General features: G+C 47.9%; 1 protein-coding gene across 1 annotated transcript in view; it reads left to right on the top strand.

Moving 5' to 3' along the window:
* The first annotated feature begins 5,437 nt into the window (after positions 1-5,437).
* BTC (betacellulin) overlaps positions 5,438-23,154 on the top strand; it is a 75,218-nt gene continuing 57,501 nt past the window's right edge. The window contains exon 1 of the mRNA XM_077276627.1: positions 5,438-5,739. Coding sequence (XP_077132742.1) covers positions 5,478-5,739 — 262 coding nt within the window. The 5' untranslated portion in view covers positions 5,438-5,477. The remainder of the gene's footprint in view (positions 5,740-23,154) is intronic.

Here is a 23,154-nt window from a genome sequence, read left to right as displayed (position 1 = left end):
GTTATATACCGCCACCATTATCAGGGGCAGAGTATAGGGAGTATGTGTGTGTGTGTGTGTGTGGGGGGGGGGTGGCAGTCACTCCCAGGTACCACATCAGTAGCTGCAGGAATGCTCTGCCCCTGCACTATGGCAGTCTGTGGGCAGTTATACACCGCCACCATTATCAGGGGTAGAGTATGGGGACTGTGGGGTGGCAGTAAAAGCCAGGTACCACATCAGTAGCAGCAGGAACGCTCTGCCCCTCTATTATGGCAGTCTGCGAGCAGTTATACACCACAACCATTATCAGGGACAGAGTATAGGGACTGTGGGGTGGCAATCATAGCCAGGTACCACATCAGTAGCAGCAGGAACGCTCTGCCCCTCCACTATGGCAATCTGTTTACAGTTATATACCGCCACCATTATCAGGGGCAGAGTATAGGGAGTATGTGTGTGTGGGGGGGGTGGCAGTCACTCCCAGGTACCACATCAGTAGCAGTGGGAATGCTCTGCCTCTCCATTATGGCAGTCTATGGGCAGCTATACACCCCCACCATTATCAGGGGCAGAGTATAGGGACTGTGGGGGTGGCAGTCACACCCAGGTACCACATCATTAGCTGCAGGAACGCTCTGCCTCTCCATTATGGCAGTCTGTGGGCAGTTATACACCACCACCATTATCAGGGGCAGAGTATGGAGACTGTGGGGTGGCAGTCACTCCCAGGTACCACATCAGTAGCAGCAGGAACGCTCTGCCCCTCCACTATGGCAGTCTGTGGTCAGTAGTACACCGCCACCATTATCAGGGAGAGAGTATAGGGACTGTGGAGGTGGCAGTTACACCCAGGTACCACATCAGTAGCAGCAGGAATGTTCTGCCCCTCCACTATGGCTGCGTGTGGGCAGCTATACACCCCCACCATTATCAGGGGCAGAGTATAGGGACTGTGGGGGTGGCAGTTACACCCAGGTACCACATCAGCAGCAGCAGGAATGCTCTGCCCCTCCACTATCGCAGTCTGTGGACAGTTATACACCACCACCATTATCAGGTGCAGAGGGACTGTGGGGTGGCAGTCATACCCAGGTACCACATCACTAGCAGCAGGAACGCTCTGCCCCTCCATTATGGCAGTCTGTGGGCAGTTATACACTACCTCCATTATCAGGGGCAGAGTATAGGGACTGTGGGGTGGCAGTCATACCCAGGTACCACATCAGTAGCAGCAGGAATGCTCTGCCCCTCCACTATGGCAGTCTGTGGGCAGTTATACACCACCACCATTATCAGGGGCAGAGTATAGGGACTGTGGGGGTGGCAGTTACACCCAGGTACCACATCAGTAGCAGCAGGAATGCTCTGCCCCTCCACTATGGCTGTCTGTGGGCAGTTATACACCGCCACCAATATCAGGGGCAGAGTATAGGGACTGTGGGGGTGGTAATCATACCCAGTTACCACATCAGTAGCAGCAGGAATGCTCTGCCCCTCCACTATGGCTGTCTGTGGGCAGTTATACACCACCACCATTATCAGGGGCAGAGTATGGGGACTGTGGGGTGGCAGTCACTCCCAGGTACCACATCAGTAGCAGCAGGAATGCTCTGCCCCTCCACCATGGCTGTCTGTGGGCAGTTATACACCGCCACCAATATCAGGGGCAGAGTATAGGGACTGTGGGGGTGGTAGTCATACCCAGGTACCACATCAGTAGCAGCAGGAACGCCCCTCCACTATGGCAGTCTGTGGGCAGTTATACACTACCTCCATTATCAGGGGCAGAGTATGGGGACTGTGGGGGTAGCAGTCATACCCAGGTACCACATCAGTAGCAGCAGGAACGCTCTGCCCCTCCACTATGGCAGTCTGTGGGCAGTTATATACCACCACCATTATCAGGGGCAGAGTATGGGGACTGTGGGGGTGGCAGTTACACTCAGTTACCACACCAGTAGCAGAAGGAACGCTCTGCCCCTCCACCATGGCTGTCTGTGGGCAGTTATACACCACCACCAATATCAGGGGCAGAGTATAGGGACTGTGGGGGTGGTAGTCATACCCAGGTACCACATCAGTAGCAGCAGGAACGCTTTGCCCCTCCACTATGGCTGTCTGTGGGCAGTTATACACCACCACCATTATCAGGGGCAGAGTATAGGGACTGTGGGGGTAGCAGTCATACCCAGGTACGGTGTACCACATCAGTAGCAGCAGGAACGCTCTGCCCTTCCACTATGGCAGTCTGTGGGCAGTTATACACCACCACCATTATCAGGGGTAGAGTATGGGGACTGTGGGGTGGCAGTAAAAGCCAGGTACCACATCAGTAGCAGCAGGAACGCTCTGCCCCTCTATTATGGCAGTCTGCGGGCAGTTATACACCACAACCATTATCAGGGACAGAGTATAGGGACTGTGGGGTGGCAATCATAGCCAGGTACCACATCAGTAGCAGCAGGAACGCTCTGCCCCTCCACTATGGCAATCTGTTTACAGTTATATACCGCCACCATTATCAGGGGCAGAGTATAGGGAGTATGTGTGTGTGTGTGTGTGTGTGTGGGGGGGGTGGCAGTCACTCCCAGGTACCACATCAGTAGCAGTGGGAATGCTCTGCCTCTCCATTATGGCAGTCTATGGGCAGCTATACACCCCCACCATTATCAGGGGCAGAGTATAGGGACTGTGGGGGTGGCAGTCACACCCAGGTACCACATCATTAGCTGCAGGAACGCTCTGCCTCTCCATTATGGCAGTCTGTGGGCAGTTATACACCACCACCATTATCAGGGGCAGAGTATGGAGACTGTGGGGTGGCAGTCACTCCCAGGTACCACATCAGTAGCAGCAGGAACGCTCTGCCCCTCCACTATGGCAGTCTGTGGTCAGTAGTACACCGCCACCATTATCAGGGAGAGAGTATAGGGACTGTGGAGGTGGCAGTTACACCCAGGTACCACATCAGTAGCAGCAGGAATGTTCTGCCCCTCCACTATGGCTGCGTGTGGGCAGCTATACACCCCCACCATTATCAGGGGCAGAGTATAGGGACTGTGGGGGTGGCAGTTACACCCAGGTACCACATCAGTAGCAGCAGGAATGCTCTGCCCCTCCACTATCGCAGTCTGTGGGCAGTTATACACCACCACCATTATCAGGTGCAGAGGGACTGTGGGGTGGCAGTCATACCCAGGTACCACATCACTAGCAGCAGGAACGCTCTGCCCCTCCATTATGGCAGTCTGTGGGCAGTTATACACTACCTCCATTATCAGGGGCAGAGTATAGGGACTGTGGGGTGGCAGTCATACCCAGGTACCACATCAGTAGCAGCAGGAATGCTCTGCCCCTCCACTATGGCTGTCTGTGGGCAGTTATACACCACCACCATTATCAGGGGCAGAGTATAGGGACTGTGGGGGTGGCAGTTACACCCAGGTACCACATCAGCAGCAGCAGGAATGCTCTGCCCCTCCACTATGGCAGTCTGTGGGCAGTTATACACCACCACCATTATCAGGGGCAGAGTATAGGGACTGTGGGGGTGGCAGTTACACCCAGGTACCACATCAGTAGCAGCAGGAATGCTCTGCCCCTCCACTATGGCTGTCTGTGGGCAGTTATACACCGCCACCAATATCAGGGGCAGAGTATAGGGACTGTGGGGGTGGTAATCATACCCAGTTACCACATCAGTAGCAGCAGGAATGCTCTGCCCCTCCACTATGGCTGTCTGTGGGCAGTTATACACCACCACCATTATCAGGGGCAGAGTATGGGGACTGTGGGGTGGCAGTCACTCCCAGGTACCACATCAGTAGCAGCAGGAATGCTCTGCCCCTCCACCATGGCTGTCTGTGGGCAGTTATACACCGCCACCAATATCAGGGGCAGAGTATAGGGACTGTGGGGGTGGTAGTCATACCCAGGTACCACATCACTAGCAGCAGGAACGCTCTGCCCCTCCATTATGGCAGTCTGTGGGCAGTTATACACTACCTCCATTATCAGGGGCAGAGTATAGGGACTGTGGGGTGGCAGTCATACCCAGGTACCACATCAGTAGCAGCAGGAATGCTCTGCCCCTCCACTATGGCTGTCTGTGGGCAGTTATACACCACCACCATTATCAGGGGCAGAGTATAGGGACTGTGGGGGTGGCAGTTACACCCAGGTACCACATCAGCAGCAGCAGGAATGCTCTGCCCCTCCACTATGGCAGTCTGTGGGCAGTTATACACCACCACCATTATCAGGGGCAGAGTATAGGGACTGTGGGGGTGGCAGTTACACCCAGGTACCACATCAGTAGCAGCAGGAATGCTCTGCCCCTCCACTATGGCTGTCTGTGGGCAGTTATACACCGCCACCAATATCAGGGGCAGAGTATAGGGACTGTGGGGGTGGTAATCATACCCAGTTACCACATCAGTAGCAGCAGGAATGCTCTGCCCCTCCACTATGGCTGTCTGTGGGCAGTTATACACCACCACCATTATCAGGGGCAGAGTATGGGGACTGTGGGGTGGCAGTCACTCCCAGGTACCACATCAGTAGCAGCAGGAATGCTCTGCCCCTCCACCATGGCTGTCTGTGGGCAGTTATACACCGCCACCAATATCAGGGGCAGAGTATAGGGACTGTGGGGGTGGTAGTCATACCCAGGTACCACATCAGTAGCAGCAGGAACGCCCCTCCACTATGGCAGTCTGTGGGCAGTTATACACTACCTCCATTATCAGGGGCAGAGTATGGGGACTGTGGGGGTAGCAGTCATACCCAGGTACCACATCAGTAGCAGCAGGAACGCTCTGCCCCTCCACTATGGCAGTCTGTGGGCAGTTATACACCACCACCATTATCAGGGGCAGAGTATGGGGACTGTGGGGGTGGCAGTTACACTCAGTTACCACATCAGTAGCAGAAGGAACGCTCTGCCCCTCCACCATGGCTGTCTGTGGGCAGTTATACACCACCACCAATATCAGGGGCAGAGTATAGGGACTGTGGGGGTGGTAGTCATACCCAGGTACCACATCAGTAGCAGCAGGAACGCTTTGCCCCTCCACTATGGCTGTCTGTGGGCAGTTATACACCACCACCATTATCAGGGGCAGAGTATAGGGACTGTGGGGGTAGCAGTCATACCCAGGTACGGTGTACCACATCAGTAGCAGCAGGAACGCTCTGCCCTTCCACTATGGCAGTCTGTGGGCAGTTATACACCACCACCATTATCAGGGGCAGAGTATGGGGACTGTGGGGGTGGCAGTCACACCCAGGTACCACAGGTACATCAGTAGCAGCAGGAATGCTCTGCCCCTCCATTATGGCAATCTGTGGGCAGTCACTTATAGTTATGAGATGAATGCCTCAGGAGGACCATAGATGATGCAGTCCTGGAAGCAGGACTCCTGAGCAGAGCTGCAGGCAGAGCAGTGCTAGCTGCAGGCAGAGCAGTGCTAGCTGCAGGGAGCTGGCAGCCCGCCATGCACAGGCAGAGCACGGTGTGTCTGTTTTGGGCAGTGTTGGGCAGGGCTGTTACAAGTGACAGGGGAGGGGCATGTCACCCGGATAGAAGGAGCCCTGCAGGTCACCTCCCCAGCTGCTCCTATCTGCCTGCAGCAGCCTGTATGCCACAGTGGGACGCGCTGCTGGACTCTGCAAGCCTCTGCCTGCCGGGCGCCGACCCCCCATGTGCCAGGCGGGCTACATTGATGGACGCCCCGGTGCTGCTGACCCTACTACTCGGTAAGAAGGAAACTGAGGTCTGGCTGAGGTGAGGGACGTGCCCACGGCAGCTGTGTGTGGGGGTCTGCCCTGGTACCGAGTGCTGCCCTGTCCCCACTGTACTCTGTATAGTGCTGCTATATATGTCACTACTGTCTGTGCAGTCACCTCACGTGTCATTATGTGTCTCACAGCTATAGCCCATCCCAGGTATATTATCTGTCTATTATCTATATACTAGTTGGCACATTGGTTGTCGGGGGTGCAGGCAATTTCAGGAGAATCAAGCTGGTCAACTGTAAATGTATTTAATGAGATAATGAACACAGAGAGCTATGTGTCTCACTGACATCTATCTATCTATCTCATAGCTATCCATTATCTATCTATTATCTACTATCGATTATCTATCGATTATCTATCTATTATCTATCTGTCTGTCTGTCTATATATCTATCTCATCTCTCATATATCAGTGTATTTTGCAGGCCATGTGCTGAATGTTGCCAGTTCTGCCTGTGTTCTGTTTAGTCTCCAATAACAAGCTGAGCGCAGCGTGTGATGGTGACAGCCTGTATTCCGCACTCAATCACCATACAGTCCAGCAGCGATCTATGGGGAGCCTGGATCCCGGCCTTATTCTCCCTTTAGCTTAGTGATTTCCATACTAAGTAGACAGCCAGGTATATTATAGAGACGTATACACAGTTATTTTCATCATTGAAATTGGTAGATGCTGGTAATGAGATCTACAGTGGGTACGGAAAGTATTCAGACCCCTTTAAATTTTTCACTCTTTGTTTCATTGCAGCCATTTGGTAAATTCAAAAAAGTTCATTTTTTTCTCATTAATGTACACTCTGCACCCTATCTTGACTGAAAAAAAACAGAAATGTAGAAATTTTTGCTAATTTATTAAAAAAGAAAAACTGAAATATTACATGGTCATAAGTATTCAGACCCTTTGCTCAGTATTGAGTAGAAGCACCTTTGAGCTAGTACAGCCATGAGTCTTCTTGGGAATGATGCTTGATGAAGTAAGTTTTTCACACCTGGATTTGGGGATCCTCTGCCATTCTTCCTTGCAGATCCTCTCCAGTTTCGTCAGGTTGGATGGTGAACGCTGGTGGACAGCCATTTTCAGGTCTCTCCAGAGATGCTCAATTGGGGTTAGGTCAGGACTCTGGCTGGGCCAGTCAAGAATGGTCACAGAGTTGTTCTGAAGCCACTCCTTTGTTATTTTAACTGTGAGCTTAGGGCCATTCTCTTGTTGGAAGGTGAATCTTCAGAAGTGAACATATATTCCCATTAAAAACTCTTTTATTAGATTTATTTAAAAAATTCCCCAGCCCAAAATATTAACCTGCCAGACAATCCCTACAATAAACCTGCTGTCCCTTCCTGGCAGTGGAGGTTGGCACCCTAAAAGATATGATTGTTTTGGCAAAGGTATGCCTTTTATCCAGACACCTCACGTCTGTGGCACTGCTAGGTTCCTCTCTGGGCCTTCTGATGAACCGTTAAGACGGGGAAATGCGTCAAGGCTGGAGCTAAGTAGGTTAAACCCCCGTTATCTGTTTCTTTCTGGTTGGGAATTGTTATCAACAAAATTTTGTTGTTTGTAACCGATATGTGTATTTTGCTATTTACTCTTGATGCACAGTCAACTATCTTTTTGCCTGGAGGAGGATATTCTTGATATGGCTATATATCCAGACTGTTATCTCTATCCCTTCTGTTTTAGTATATTAAACTCTAAGGGTACTGTCACACAGTGGCACTTTTGTCGCTACGACGGTACGATCCGTGACGTTCCAGCGATATCCATACGATATCGCAGTGTCTGACACGCAGCAGCGATCAGGGACCCTGCTGAGAATCGTACGTCGTAGCAGATCGTTTGGAACTTTCTTTCGTCGCTGGATCTCCCGCTGTCATCGTTGGATTGGTGTGTGTGACACCGATCCAGCGATGCGTTCGCTTGTAACCAGGGTAAACATCGGGTTACTAAGCGCAGGGCCACGCTTAGTAACCCGATGTTTACCCTGGTTACCATCGTAAATGTAAAAAAAACCAAACCGTACATACTCACATTCCGGTGTCCGTCAGGTCCCTTGCAGTCTGCTTCCCGCTCTGACTGACTGCCGGCCGGAATGTAAGAGCAGAGCACAGCGGTGACGTCATCCAGGATATCTCTGTACTCGGCCGCATTCATGTTTCCTTCAATGGCAACCAGTCGTCCTGTCCCTGCTGCTGAAAAACACTCCCATAGCATGATGCTGCCACCACCACCATGTTTCACTGTTGGGATTGTATTGGGTAGGTGATGAGCAGTGCCTGGTTTTCTCCACACATACCACTTAGAATTATCACCAAAAAGGTCTATCTTCATCTCATCAGACCAGAGAATTTTTTAGTAAACTCTATGTGGGCTTTCATATGTCTTGCGTTGAGGAGAGGCTTCCATCGGGCCACTCTGCCATAAAGGCCCAACTGGTGGAGGGCTGCAGTGATACTTGACTTTGTGGAAGTTTCTCCCATCTCCATACTGCATCTCTGAAGCTCAGCCACAGTGATTATTTTTTTTTTATTATTATTATTATTATTATTATTTATTTATATAGCACAATTGATTCCATGGTGCTGTACATGAGAAGGGGTTACATACAAATTACAGATATCACTGTAAGCAAACTAACAATTACAGACTCATACAGAGGGGCGAGGACCCTGCCCTTTCAGGCTTACATTCTACAGGATGGTGGGGATGGAGACAATAGGTTGAGGGTTGCAGGAACTCTGGTGTTGGTGAGGTGGTAGCTTCGGTAGTGGGGAGGAGGCAGCAGGGTCAGTTCAGGCTGTAGGCTTTCCTGAAGAGGTAGGTTTTCAGGTTCCATCTGAAGGATCCGAATGTTGTTTAGGGAGCACGGTTGTGTGTTCTATGTGTTTATCCGTTGTAGTTGTTTCATGGTTTTTAACTTTATTCAAATAAAAGTGTATGTTTTTATCTACTTAATCTATCAATTATGGATAAGGGTTATTTGCTTTACTAAGATTCAATTATTGACCTTGTGCTGCATTATCAGCGCTTGATTACTTCGGTTGGGTGAGGAGCAAATATGTGTGGAGGAGAGAAGGAGATCTTGGGAGGACCGGAGATTATGTGTGGGAAGATATCGGGAGATTAGTTCTGAGATACATGGAGGAGACAGGTTATGGATGGCTTTGTAGGTCAGTATTAGTAATTTGAACTGGATACGCTGAGGGAATGGGAGACAGTGAGGAGATTTGCAGAGGGGGAGATGAATTAGTCTGGCAGCAGAGTTAAGGATGGACTTGAGAGGTGCAAGGTTATTAGCAAGGAGGCCACAGAAAAGGATGTTGCAGTAGTCAAGGCGGGAGATGATGAGGGCATGCACAAGAATTTTAGTAGATTGACGGTTGAGGAAAGGACGGATTCTGGAGGTGGAAAGAGCTTGGATGTGCGGTTTGAAGGACAGGACAGAGTCAAGGGTTACTCCGAGGCAGCAGACTTCCGGTACGGGGGAAAGCGTGATGTCCTTTACTGCGATAGATAGGTCAGGTAAGGAAGATCTTTGAGATGGAGGAAAGATGATGAGTTCAGATTTATCCACATTGATTTTGAGGAAGCGAGAGGAGAAGAAGGAGGATATGGCTGATAGACACTCCGGGATTCTGGACAGCAGGAAGGTGACGTCTGGGCCGGAATGGTAGATCTGAGTGTCATCAGCATAAAGGTGGTACTGGAATCCATGAGACTTTATGAGCTGTCCCAGGCAAAGTGTATAGATTGAGAAGAGTAGGGGTCCTAGAACAGAGCCTTGGGGAACTCCAACAGAGAGAGGGTGGGATGAGGAGGCAGTGTGGGAATGGGAGATGCTGAATGTGCGGTTGAAAAGGTATGAGGAGATCAAGGATAGGGCGAGGTCTTTGATGCCAAAGGAGGAGAGTATCTGTAGTAGGAGGCAGTGGTCAACTGTGTCGAAAGCAGAGGACAGGTCTAGGAGGAGGAGTACAGAATATTGTCCATTAGCTTTGGCTGTAAGTAGGTCTATAGTGATTTTGGTCAGGGCTGTCTCAGTTGAGTGATGGGTGCGGAAACCAGATTGTAGATTGTCAAAGAGCAAGTTAGATGAGAGGTGGGAGGAAAGTTCAGCGTGGAAGTGCTGCTCCATGAGTTTGGAAGTGAATGGGAGCAGCGATATCGGGCGATAGCTGGACATAGCTGTTGGATCGAGGGTTGGCTTTTTAAGGATAGGCGTGATTGTGGCATGTTTTAAAGCAGAAGGGAAGGTGCCTGAAGTTAGTAATAGGTTGAAGAGGTGGGTTAGGGATGGGATAAGAGTGGTGGTGAGGTTGGGGAGGAGGTGGGATGGGATGGGGTCGAGCGCACAGGTGGTGAGGTGCGATTTGGAGAGGAGACAATTAAGCCCCATTCAGTGATGTTGGATAGGGAGGTTATGGGGTATGGGCATTGGTCTGGTATATAAAGGGGTTGTGGTGGTTGAACAATGAAGACTTGCCTTGTTTGGTCGATCTTATTTGTAAAGTGTGTGGCAAAGTCCTCAGCAGAGATAGGGGAGGTTGGAGGGGGCAGTGGGGGGGGGGGGGAGGCGCGGAGGAGGGAGTTAAAAGTTTTGAATAACTGTTTGGGGTTGAAGGATAGGGAAGATATGAGGGTTGTGAAGTAGGCCTGTTTAGCAGAGGTCAGAGCAGATTTAAAAGCGAGTGTTGCCTGTTTGAATGCAGTGAAGTCATCTTGCGAATGTGTTTTCTTCCAATGCCGCTCTGCACCCCAGGACATTTGCCGGGGCTTTTGAGTGGTGTTATTGTGCCAGGGTTGTCTATAGATACGTCGCACTCGGCCATGAACGAGAGGGGCAACCATGTCAATAGCTGATGCGAGAGTGGCATTGTAGAAAGCAGTGGCACTGTCTGTGTCGTGGAGTGAAGATATGGATGCCAGTGGAAGGATAGAGTCAGAGTGTGTGGGCGTCTAGGTGTGCAAGGTTTCTTGCGGGGGTGCGCATGTTGGACATGGGTGACCGGTGAGGAGAACAGGGATGAGAAGGTGAGAAGATGGTCGGCTAGAGAGAGAGGGGAGGTAGTGAAGTTAGAGAGCAGAGATGGGTGAAGACCAGGTCTAGTGTATGTCCGTCTGTGTAGGTGGCTGCAGAGGACCACTGAGTAAGTCCAAAAGATGAAGTAAGGGACAGACGTTTGGAGGCTGTTGACTGAAGGGTATCAGTGGGGATGTTGAAGTCACCCATGATGATGGTGGGAATGTTAACCTAGAGAAAGTGAAGAAGCCAGGTGGAGAGTTGGTCAATAAAGGCAGTGGCTGGGCCAGGAGGTCAGTATATGATGGCCACTTGGAGTGATCTTTGGGTTCTTCTTTACCTCTCTCACCAAGGCTCTTCTCCCACGAATGCTCAGTTTGGCTGGATGGCCAGGTCTAGGAAGACTTCTGGTGGTCCCAAACTTCCTCCATTTAAGGATTATGGAGGCCACTGTGCTCTTAGGAACCTTGAGTACTGCAGAAATTCTGTTGTAACCTTGGCCAGATCTGTGCCTTGCCACAATTCTGAGCTCCTTGGCAAGTTCCTTTGACCTCATGATTCTCATTTGGTCTGACGTGCATTGTGTACTGTGAGGTCTTATATAGACAGGTGTGTGCCTTTCCAAATCAAGTCTTATCAGTTTAATTAATCAAGCAAAAAAGGCAGCACACTGCAGCGCTAAGACATGCAAACATGAAACATGAAAACTGAACTGCAATACTGCACTAGAAATATGAAAAATGAGAGCGTTTAGCGCATAAAAATGGCCAATTTTATGTGTACCTGATAGCCCCTTTACGGCATCTCTCTTATATCAGGTCCTACGCTTGCCTACCTCGCTGAGAATAAACGTCTCCATGTGAATGGGTACCTGTGAAAAACCTCTTCCTAGACTCATATTCTCTCTCTCTGTGGAGGGGTACTGGACCTGCTGTAATTAAAACACCTGAGGCTAGGAGGCGGAGTGCTCAGTCAGAAGGCTAAATAATATATTTGAAAAAACTGACCGTCACATCCATACATAGACTAAGTGTGAACAGGTGCTGAACCTAGAGTAACCAACTCATATACAGTCAAGCAAAAAAGGCAGCACACTGCAGCGCTAAGACATGCAAACATGAAACATGAAAACTGAACTGCAATACTGCACTAGAAATATGAAAAATGAGAGCGTTTAGCGCATAAAAATGGCCAATTTTATGTGTACCTGATAGCCCCTTTACGGCATCTCTCTTATATCAGGTCCTACGCTTGCCTACCTCGCTGAGAATAAACGTCTCCATGTGAATGGGTACCTGTGAAAAACCTCTTCCTAGACTCATATTCTCTCTCTCTGTGGAGGGGTACTGGACCTGCTGTAATTAAAACACCTGAGGCTAGGAGGCGGAGTGCTCAGTCAGAAGGCTAAATAATATATTTGAAAAAACTGACCGTCACATCCATACATAGACTAAGTGTGAACAGGTGCTGAACCTAGAGTAACCAACTCATATACAGTCAAGCAAAAAAGGCAGCACACTGCAGCGCTAAGACATGCAAACATGAAACATGAAAACTGAACTGCAATACTGCACTAGAAATATGAAAAATGAGAGCGTTTAGCGCATAAAAATGGCCAATTTTATGTGTACCTGATAGCCCCTTTACGGCATCTCTCTTATATCAGGTCCTACGCTTGCCTACCTCGCTGAGAATAAATTATTTAGCCTTCTGACTGAGCACTCCGCCTCCTAGCCTCAGGTGTTTTAATTACAGCAGGTCCAGTACCCCTCCACAGAGAGAGAGAATATGAGTCTAGGAAGAGGTTTTTCACAGGTACCCATTCACATGGAGACGTTTATTCTCAGCGAGGTAGGCAAGCGTAGGACCTGATATAAGAGAGATGCCGTAAAGGGGCTATCAGGTACACATAAAATTGGCCATTTTTATGCGCTAAACGCTCTCATTTTTCATATTTCTAGTGCAGTATTGCAGTTCAGTTTTCATGTTTCATGTTTGCATGTCTTAGGCCGGAGACACACTGGTGCGAGATACGGCCGAGTCTCGGTGGTTAAAAGCAAGCTGTGGCACCTGCACTCCGGAGCGGAGCGTGCAGCTGCATAGCAATACATGGAGCCGCAAGCTCCGCTCCGGAGTGCCGGTGCCACAGCTTGCTTTTAACCACCGAGACTCTGCCGTATCTCGCACCAGTGTGTCTCCGGCCTTAGCGCTGCAGTGTGCTGCCTTTTTTGCTTGACTGTATATGAGTTGGTTACTCTAGGTTCAGCACCTGTTCACACTTAGTCTATGTATGGATGTGACGGTCAGTTTTTTCAAATATATTATTTAGCCTTCTGACTGAGCACTCCGCCTCCTAGCCTCAGGTGTTTTAATTACAGCAGGTCCAGTACCCCTCCACAGAGAGAGAGAATATGAGTCTAGGAAGAGGTTTTTCACAGGTACCCATTCACATGGAGACGTTTATTCTCAGCGAGGTAGGCAAGCGTAGGACCTGATATAAGAGAGATGCCGTAAAGGGGCTATCAGGTACACATAAAATTGGCCATTTTTATGCGCTAAACGCTCTCATTTTTCATATTTCTAGTGCAGTATTGCAGTTCAGTTTTCATGTTTCATGTTTGCATGTCTTAGCGCTGCAGTGTGCTGCCTTTTTTGCTTGACTGTATATGAGTTGGTTACTCTAGGTTCAGCACCTGTTCACACTTAGTCTATGTATGGATGTGACGGTCAGTTTTTTCAAATATATTATTTAGCCTTCTGACTGAGCACTCCGCCTCCTAGCCTCAGGTGTTTTAATTACAGCAGGTCCAGTACCCCTCCACAGAGAGAGAGAATATGAGTCTAGGAAGAGGTTTTTCACAGGTACCCATTCACATGGAGACGTTTATTCTCAGCGAGGTAGGCAAGCGTAGGACCTGATATAAGAGAGATGCCGTAAAGGGGCTATCAGGTACACATAAAATTGGCCATTTTTATGCGCTAAACGCTCTCATTTTTCATATTTCTAGTGCAGTATTGCAGTTCAGTTTTCATGTTTCATGTTTGCATGTCTTAGCGCTGCAGTGTGCTGCCTTTTTTGCTTGACTGTATATGAGTTGGTTACTCTAGGTTCAGCACCTGTTCACACTTAGTCTATGTATGGATGTGACGGTCAGTTTTTTCAAATATATTATCAGTTTAATTAAACACAGCTGGACTCCAATGAAGGAGTAGAACCATCTCAAGGAGGATCACAAGGAAATGGACAGAATGTGACTTACGGTAAATATGAGTGTCTGAGCAAAGGGTCTGAATACTTATGACCATGTGATATTTCAGTTTTTCTTTTTTAATAAATTTGCAAACATTTCTACATTTCAGTTGTTTTCAGTCAAGATGGGGTACAGAGTGTACATTAATGAGAAAAAAAGGAAGTTTTTTTGAAATTATCAAATGGCTGCAATGAAACAAAGAGTGAAAAATGTGAAGGGGTCTGAATACTTTCCGTACCCACTGTATAATACATGTATTGTGTGTCTCTTATGTCTTTATGTTTCTTGTTGTCTATAAATACTTTTTATAGGTCATTTGTGCATGTAAGAGCAGGTATAATAACAGAATACCAGTGCGTGAGCGAGGGAGTGTTGTCATACACAGACGATACAATGGATCCTGCGCACATGTGAACAATACCTAGATGTGGATTCCGTACTACGCACAGTGTTTGCTTATACAAGTGATTCAACAATGTGCGTTTTTCTGTTTTATAGCACATGACTGCCATGCTAAGCATTATGTATATATACTGTATACACTAAAACATGCTTTCTGATAATCATTAAAATAATTTTTAAAGAATATTCCAAGGATAACACGGGTTAGCTGTTAAAGTGCTATTCTTACCTTAGTTATTTATGCCATGTTCAAAGAATATGCTGCCATTTTCTTCCTGTACATCATCCTTTGGGAATTGTTTCACTTCTCCTAAATGATTTCTGAAGTTCTGCTACACTTGTTTTTCAGTTAATCCTTTGTAGCTTTCCATTTGGAGTAATAACGTGTGCATTGAAATTTTAGCATGTTATCTGTTTTTTCCTGATTGCTGGGAGTCTAACTATTGGGACCCTCAGCAATCCCAAGAACTGTGCTCTGATTTGAATGCCAGTGTGGGACAAGCATGCTCACCTCCGCTCCATTCCTTCTTAGGGTATGTTTCCACGTTCAGGATGGCCGGCGGTATCGCCGCAGCGGCGAAGCCGCTCGGCGCTAAGCCCCGCCCCCTTTCTGGGACGCGATCATGCCGGATGTGTTAACTCTTCACATCCGGGATGATCGCTCTCTCCCATAGCGCCCTGTGATATGCCTTGCGGGGACGCTGCGATCTGAAAAGACGCGCAGCATGTCCGGAGTCGCAGGGCCGCCGCGTGCGGGTTTCCACGCATAGTGGAGACGGGATTTCATAAAATCCCCTCCACTATGCTGGAACATCTGGACGCTGCTTGTTTGACGCTGCAGCTCTGCGCAGCGTCAAACAAGCAGCGTTTCCTGACCGTGGAAACATACCCTTAGGCCATGTTCACACGTTCCTGATTTCCCTGCTGTTTTTCTGCACTAAAAACCGCAGCTCTTGGCAGAAAACGCAGGTGCGGTTTTTGGTGCGTTTTTTGGTGCGGTTTTTGGTGCGGTTTTTAGTGCGGTTTTTTATGCAGTTTTCTCTGCAGATTGTCTGTGTTTGACACAAATAAAGCTTTAACTGCAGTGGGGAAAAAAAAAAAAAGAAATGATGTCATTTCCTTGTCCAACCCTTTTCTTCCTCCATCCTCCATTTTGGGACTAAACACCAAAATGAGTGGACGTGTTTTGAATGACAGCGCTCCGCAGAGTGCTGAGCGTAGGCCAGATCACAGCCCGCGGATCCAGCTCTATCCAGCTATTTAAGTGCCACGTATTTAAGGCTATGTTCACATTTGCGTTGTGCGCCGCAGCGTCGGCGACGCAACGCACAACGCAAACAAAAACACAGCAAAACGCATGCACAACGCTGCGTTTTGCGACGCATGCGTCCTTTTTTTGGTTGATTTTGGACGCAGCAAAAATGCAACTTGCTGCGTCCTCTGCGCCCGGACGCGGGCGCCGCAGGGACGCATGCGGCGCAAAACGCGAGTGCAACGCATGTCCATGTGCCCCCATGTTAAATATAGGGACGCATGCGGCGATGCTGCGGCGCCCGACGCTGCGGCGCAGACCGCAAATGTGAACGTAGACTTAGTGCCACATATCACGTATTTCAGTGCCACGTATTTCAGTGCCACGTATTTCAGTGCCACGTATTTCAGTGCCACGTATTTCAGTGCCACGTATCACGTATTTCAGTGCCACGCATCACGTATTTCAGTGCCACGTATCACGTATTTCAGTGCCACGTATTTAAGTGCCACGAATTTAAGTGTCACGTATTTAAGTGCCACGTATCACGTATTTCAGTGCCACGTATTTCAGTGCCACGTATTTCAGTGCCACGTATTTCAGTGCCACGTATTTCAGTGCCACGTATTTCAGTGCCACGTATTTAAGTGCCACGTATCACGTATTTAAGTGCCACGTATCACGTATTTAAGTGCCACGTATCACGTATTTAAGTGCCACGTATTTAAGTGCCACGTATTTAAGTGCCACGTATCACGTATTTCAGTGCCACGTATTTCAGTGCCACGTATTTCAGTGCCACGTATCACGTATTTCAGTGCCACGTATCACGTATTTCAGTGCCACGTATTTAAGTGCCACGTATCACGTATTTAAGTGCCACGTATCACGTATTTAAGTGCCACGTATTTCAGTTGCACATATTTTTGCTATTGTAAGGTGGCATTAATCCCGGTTAATAATGGAGAGGCGTCAATAAGACGCATATCCATTATTAATGCTATTAAAATGATCAAAAAAAATATAGGGGGACCCCCCCCCCAAAAAAAAAAAAAAAATGACATAGGGTCCCCCTATATTTTTAGGCTAGAAGGGCTAGGCAGACTGCTGCGGGCCAATATTTGTGGCCTGGGAAGGGGTTAAAATACCCATGGCTGTTCCCAGGCCATGAATATGAAGCCCACAGCTGTCTGCGTAGCCTTTCTGGCTCACAAATAAAGGGAGAGCCCCCCCCCCCCAAAAAGTGTTGGGGTCCCCCTATATTTTTAGGCCAGAAAGGCTACGCAGACAGCCGTGGGCTTATATTCATAGCCTAGGAAAGGGGCCATGGATATTTGCCCCCCCCCTGGCTACAAATATAAGCCCGCAGCCGCCCCAGAAAAGGCGCATCAAAATGTTGTGCCAATTCCGGCACTTAGCCCCTCTCTTCCCACTCCCTGTAGCGGTGGGATATGGGGTAATGAGGGGTTAATGCCACCTTGCTATTGTAAGGTGGCATTAAGCCCGGTTAATAATGGAGAGGCGTCAATAAGACGCCTATCCATTATTAATCCTATGAAAGGGTTAAAAAAAACCCACAAACACTAGAAAAAAAATATTTTAATGAAATAAAGACACCCACTTTTTGACCATATTTTATTGTACGCTCAATCCGTCCTGAAGACCCTCGACCTGAAAAAGACGCAAAATAAAAAAACAAATTCATACTCCCTGGCCCTGTCCGCAGAAATCCATCGAGGGTCCCACGAAGATCTTCCATGGAGAACAGACACATCCAGAGATATGTCTGCTCTCCACGGCTGCAGCAACACACTGACAGGAGCCATAGTTCCTGTCGGTGTGTCACTGTGCATGCGCGAGCGAGTTTACCGGCGGTCATTGACCCCGGCACTCTCGCTTAACTGCAGTGCTGCGTGGGAAAGTTCAACGCAGCTGTACTGCCGTTAACCGAGACGCCGGCGCCATTGAACTCCGGAACAGTACGCGATACACTGCTAGGAGCTTCGCTCCTGGCAGTGTATCGCCGGAGAGCAGGGGATCGGCGTGGGACACTCGTTTTATGGATTCTGCGGACAGGGAGTATGAATTTGATTTTTTATTTTGGGATTTTTTCTAGGGGATCGAGGGCTTCGCCTACCAGTGTGCTGTTGGTGAGTATATACTCTGTGTTATATGTTGTATGTACTGTGTGTCATGTATGTGTATTGTGTGTGTTTTGTGTAACTTTACAACTGTGCTAAGTCGCCGGACACAGGGACAACTCTCCCATCCTAATACCGGATGGGAGTAGTAGTCCCATACGGCGACTTAGCACAGTGGTGGCACTAGCGTCGCATGGGGACACACACACACATACACACACATACATACACATATACACACACACACACACACACACACACACACACACACACACACACACACACACACACACATACCAAATCTATCAAACAGCCGACACGATCCCCATGCGACGGTATGCCTCCTGTTGTGAAATTGGATTCTGGGCTCCCCCGGTGGCCACTGGTGGAATTGAACTTGTGTGCATCATCCTCTCTGTTCACCTGTTCCCATCAGGATGTGGGAGTCTCTATATAACCTTGCTCCTCTGTCAGTTTCATGCCGGTCAACAATGTAATCAGAAGCCTTTCTTTGCATGTTCCTGCTACTAGACAACTCCCAGCTAAGTTGGACTTTCGTCCTTGTTTGTTTTTGCATTTTGTTCCAGTTCACAGCTGCTGTTTCGTTACTGTGTCTGGAAAGCTCTTGTGATCTGAAATTGCCACTCTGGTGTTATGAGTTAATACTAGAGTCTTAAAGTAATTTCTGGATGGTGTTTTGATAGGGTTTTCAGCTGACCATGAAAGTGCCCTTTCTGTCTTCCTGCTATCTAGTAAGCGGACCTCGATTTTGCTAAACCTATTTTCATACTACGTTTGTCATTTCATCTTAAATCACCGCCAATATATGTGGGGGCCTCTGTCTGCCTTTTGGGGAAATTTCTCTAGAGGTGAGCCAGGACTGTATTTTCCTCTGCTAGGATTAGTTAGTCCTCCGGCTGGCGCTGGGCGTCTAGGGATAAAACGTAGGCACGCTACCCGGCCACTGTTAATTGTGCGGCAGGTTTAGTTCATGGTCAGTTTAGATTCCATCTTCCAAGAGCTAGTTCTTATATATACTGGGCTATGTTCTCTCGCCATTGAGAATCATGACAGCCTCCGTCACTTCGGAACACACTCCGCCCACGCACTTCCGCCCACGTACTTCCGCCCGCTTCCCCGCACTTCCTGCTGCAGCGGTTTCTCCACCCATAACCGCAATAAAACCCGCAGATATATTTTTGATCTGCGGGTTTTACTGCGGGTTTGACCTCACAATGGAGGTCTATGGGTGCAGAACCGCTGCAGTTCCGCACAAAGAAGTGACATGGTCCTTCTTTTTTACCGCAGCTATTCAGTGCGGCTTTTTTAGTGAATTTCAGGATCATGTGCACAGCGTTTCCTGTTTTCCATAGGGTTACATTGTACTGTACCCTGCATGGAAAACAGCTGCGGACCCGCAGCGGCAAAATCGCTGCGGTTCCGCGGTAAAAAACGCATTGTGTGAACATGGCCTTAGTGGGAGTAGCTGCCTCTGCTGCATTTAGATGAGGCTCAGAACCCTATTCTCGAGATCAGTAGGGGTCCCTGTGGTTAGACGTCCAGGAATTTTAGCTTAGAGTTACTTCTAAAATTTGAACATGTCTTTAAACCCTAGAAATCACTTTTTCATGATTACCTACTGTGGTTCTTTGAGTTTCTTAATTAACTTTTCTGTCTGTGGGGGAGATCGAAACGGTCATACATAGACCATGTATGGTTGTTGTACTTCTGATGACATGACTAAAGCTAATGTACAACCCCATTTCCCCAATAAAAAGCTCCAGTATGCATGGAAGAAGCTATAAATCAGCACAATGAGGCCATGTGGCTACCACACTGAAATCCCAGCTACCAGGAGAAAATTACCTTAATTTCTCCCCACAGCTTTCAGTTTTCAGTCATAAAGGTGCGGCCGGTGTGACTTTAGTCTCCACTTAGTACATAGTGAGTGGTGACTGGAAGCGTGCCCTAGCACTGACTGACAGGCTCAGAAGTGCCTAAATACAGAGGTGGCTGTCAGTCAGTGCCGGAACATGGTTACAGACTCTGCTCACTAGGTACTCAGTGGTGACTGAAGCCACACCGGCCCACCACTATGACTGAAAGCTTCCGGGAAGAATGTATTTAAATTTCTCCCAGTAGTTGGGCTCTCAGTGTGGTGGCCGCATGGCTTTAGAATGTTATTAACCCCTTTCTGCTATCGGACGGAATAGTACGTCTGATGGCAGAACCCCTGCTTTGATGTGGGCTCTGGCGGTGAGCCTGCATCAAAGTCAGGACATGTCAGCTGTTTTGAACAGCTGACATGTGCCCACAATGGGCACGGGTGGAATCGCAATTCCGTCCGCGCCAATTAACTAGTTAAATGCCACTGTCAAACTCTGACAGCGGCATTTAACAAGTGCTTCTGGCCATCCGGCTGGAAATGCGTGCACCGGTGACCCCCGTCACATGATCGGGGGTCATCGGTGCGTCGGCATGATAACCAGAGGTCTCCTTGAGACCTCTATGGTTGTTGATGCCTGATTGCTAGGAGCGCCACCCTGTGGTCTTCGCTCATAGCAATGCTGTAATTCTACTTCATAGAGGTGATCTGAGCATCGCCTCTATGTAGCAGAGGTGATCGAGTTATGGCAGCTTCTAGCCTCCCATTGAGGCTATTGAAGCATGCCAAAGGTAAAAAAGTTTTTAAAAATATGAAAAAAATTTAAAAGTTTAACCCCTTTCTGACCTCGGACGGGATAGTACGTCCGAGGTCATATACCCCGCTTTGATGCAGGGCTCCGGCGGTGAGCCCGCATCAAAGCCGGGACATGTCCGCTGTTTTGAACAGCTGACATGTGCCCGCAATAGCGGCGGGTGAAATCGCGATTCACTCGCCGCTATTAACTAGTTAAATGCCGCTGTCAAACGCAGACAGCGGCATTTAACCGGCGCTTCCGGCCGGGCGGCTGGAAATGAGCGCATCGCTGACCCCCGTCACATGATCGGGGGTCAGCGATGCTTCTGCATTGTAACCATAGAGGTCCTTGAGACCTCTATGGTTACTGATCCCCTTTAGCTGTGAGCACACCTGAATTTCTGCTGCATAGCAGCGATCTGATGATCGCTGCTATGTAGCAGAGGCGATCGCGTTGTGCCAGCTTCTAGCCTCCCATGGAGGCTATTGAAGCATGGCAAAAGTGAAAAAAAAAGTAAAAAAAATGTGAAAAAAATAAAAAAAATTTAAAAGTTTAAATCACCCTCCTTTCGTCCCATTCAAAATAAAACAATAAAAAAAAAATCAAACCTACACATATTTGGTATCGCCGCGTTCAGAATCGCCTGACCTATCAATAAAAAAAAAGGATTAACCTAATCGCTAAACAACGTAGCGAGAAAAAAATTTGAAATGCCAGAATTACGTTTTTTTGGTCGCCGCAACATTGCATTAAAATGCAATAACGAGCGATCAAAAGAACGTATCTGCACTGAAATGGCATTATTAAAATGTCAGCTCGGCACGCAAAAAATAAGCCCTCACCTGACCCCAGATGATGAAAAATGGAGACGCTACGGGTATCGGAAAATGGCACAATTTTTTTTTAGCAAAGTTTGGAATTTTTTTTCACCACTTAGATAAAAAATAACCTAGACATGTTTGGTGTCTATGAACTTGTACTGACCTGGAGAATCATACTGGCCTGTCAGTTATAGCATTTAGTGAACCTAGCAAAAAAGCCAAACAAAAAACCAGTGTGGGACTGCACTTTTTTTTGCAATTTCACCGCACTTGGAATTTTTTCCCGTTTTCTAGTACACGACATGCTAAAACCAATGATGTCGTTCAAAAGTACAACTTGTTTCTCAAAAAATAAGCCCTCACATGGCCATATTGACGGAAAAATAAAAAGGTTATGGCTCTGGGAAGGAGGGGAGCGGAAAATGGAAAAATGGAAAATCCCAAGGTCATGAAGGGGTTAAATCACCCCCTTTCGCCCCATTCAAAATGAAACAAAAAAAAAATCAAACCTACACATATTTGGTATGGCCACGTTCAGAATCACCCAATCTATCAATAAAAAAAAGGATTAACCTAATCGCTAAACGGCGTAGTGAGAAAAAAAGTAAAAACACCAGAATTACGTTTTTTGGTCACTAAAATGCAATAACAGGCAATGAAAAGAATATATCAGCACCAAAATGGTATCATTAAAAACGTCAGCTTGGCGCACAAAAAAATAAGCCCTCACCCGAGCCCAGATCACGAAAAATGGAGATGCTACGGGTTATGGGAAAATGGCGCAATTTTTTTTTTTTTTTTTTTAGCAAAGTTTGGAATTTTTTTTACCACTTAGATAAAAAATAACCTAGACATGTTTGGTGTCTATGAACTTGTAATATAATAAAGAAAACTTGGCACTCAACTTCTAGAATATTTTTTTGGATTTTTTAATGCAGCCAGAATATAATATAGACGTTTCGGCCTCACTGGCCTTCATCAGTAACAGACTGCAGTATACCGTATTTTTCGGACTATAGGACGCACCGGACTATAAGGCGCACCCAGGTTTTAGAGGTGGAAAATAGGGAAAAAAATATTTGAAGCAAAAAAAATGTGGTAAAATATTTAATAACATAAATAACATACTATTATATGTGGTGTAATTATATATAATAGTATGTTATTATGTTGGAAGCTGCGGGACCAGTGTGGTGTCTGTGAAGTACGATATGAAGACGCTGGAGGGTGAGTATAAGGGCTCATTTCCACATGCGAGGCACACGTCCGTATCTCGCATGTGGAAACCAAGCTCTGGCGCCGGCACTTTGGAGCGGAGCTGTGCAGCTCCATGTGTTCCTATGCGGCCGCATGCTCCGCTCTGGAGTGCCGGCTCCACAGCTTGGTTTCCACATGCGAGATACGGACGTGTGCCTCGCATGTGGAAATGGGGGCACAGGGCTTATAGTGAAAGCACCACTCCAGCACTGCAAAATAACACTGAAGTGCTGCTTTAAAATCCCATGGGAGAACTATAACTCCCAGCATGTCCTGCAGATCCTATGACATGCTGGGAGTTATAGTTCACCAAAGGAGTGGCAGAGTGCTTTATTGTGTTTTGTAAAGGCTGACCTCTTAATTGTGGCAGCCAGCCACACTGTGGTGAGGTAAAAGCTGGAGCATCCCATGGCTGCACACACACAGAGCCCTCCCTGTTGTTGTTGCCTTTCCACAGCGCAGGACATAAGAGGAAGCTGCAGATTCTAGGTGGGAGTCTGAAGGACCTGTGATGATGTCAGAAGAGGGAGGGCTCTGAGCTGCCATGTGA

The sequence above is a fragment of the Ranitomeya variabilis genome, chromosome 1, assembly GCF_051348905.1.
Source record: "Ranitomeya variabilis isolate aRanVar5 chromosome 1, aRanVar5.hap1, whole genome shotgun sequence".
Classification (NCBI taxonomy): domain Eukaryota; kingdom Metazoa; phylum Chordata; class Amphibia; order Anura; family Dendrobatidae; genus Ranitomeya; species Ranitomeya variabilis.
The sequence above is the reverse complement of the archived record's forward strand: the minus strand, read 5'-3'. Positions and strand labels throughout refer to the sequence as shown.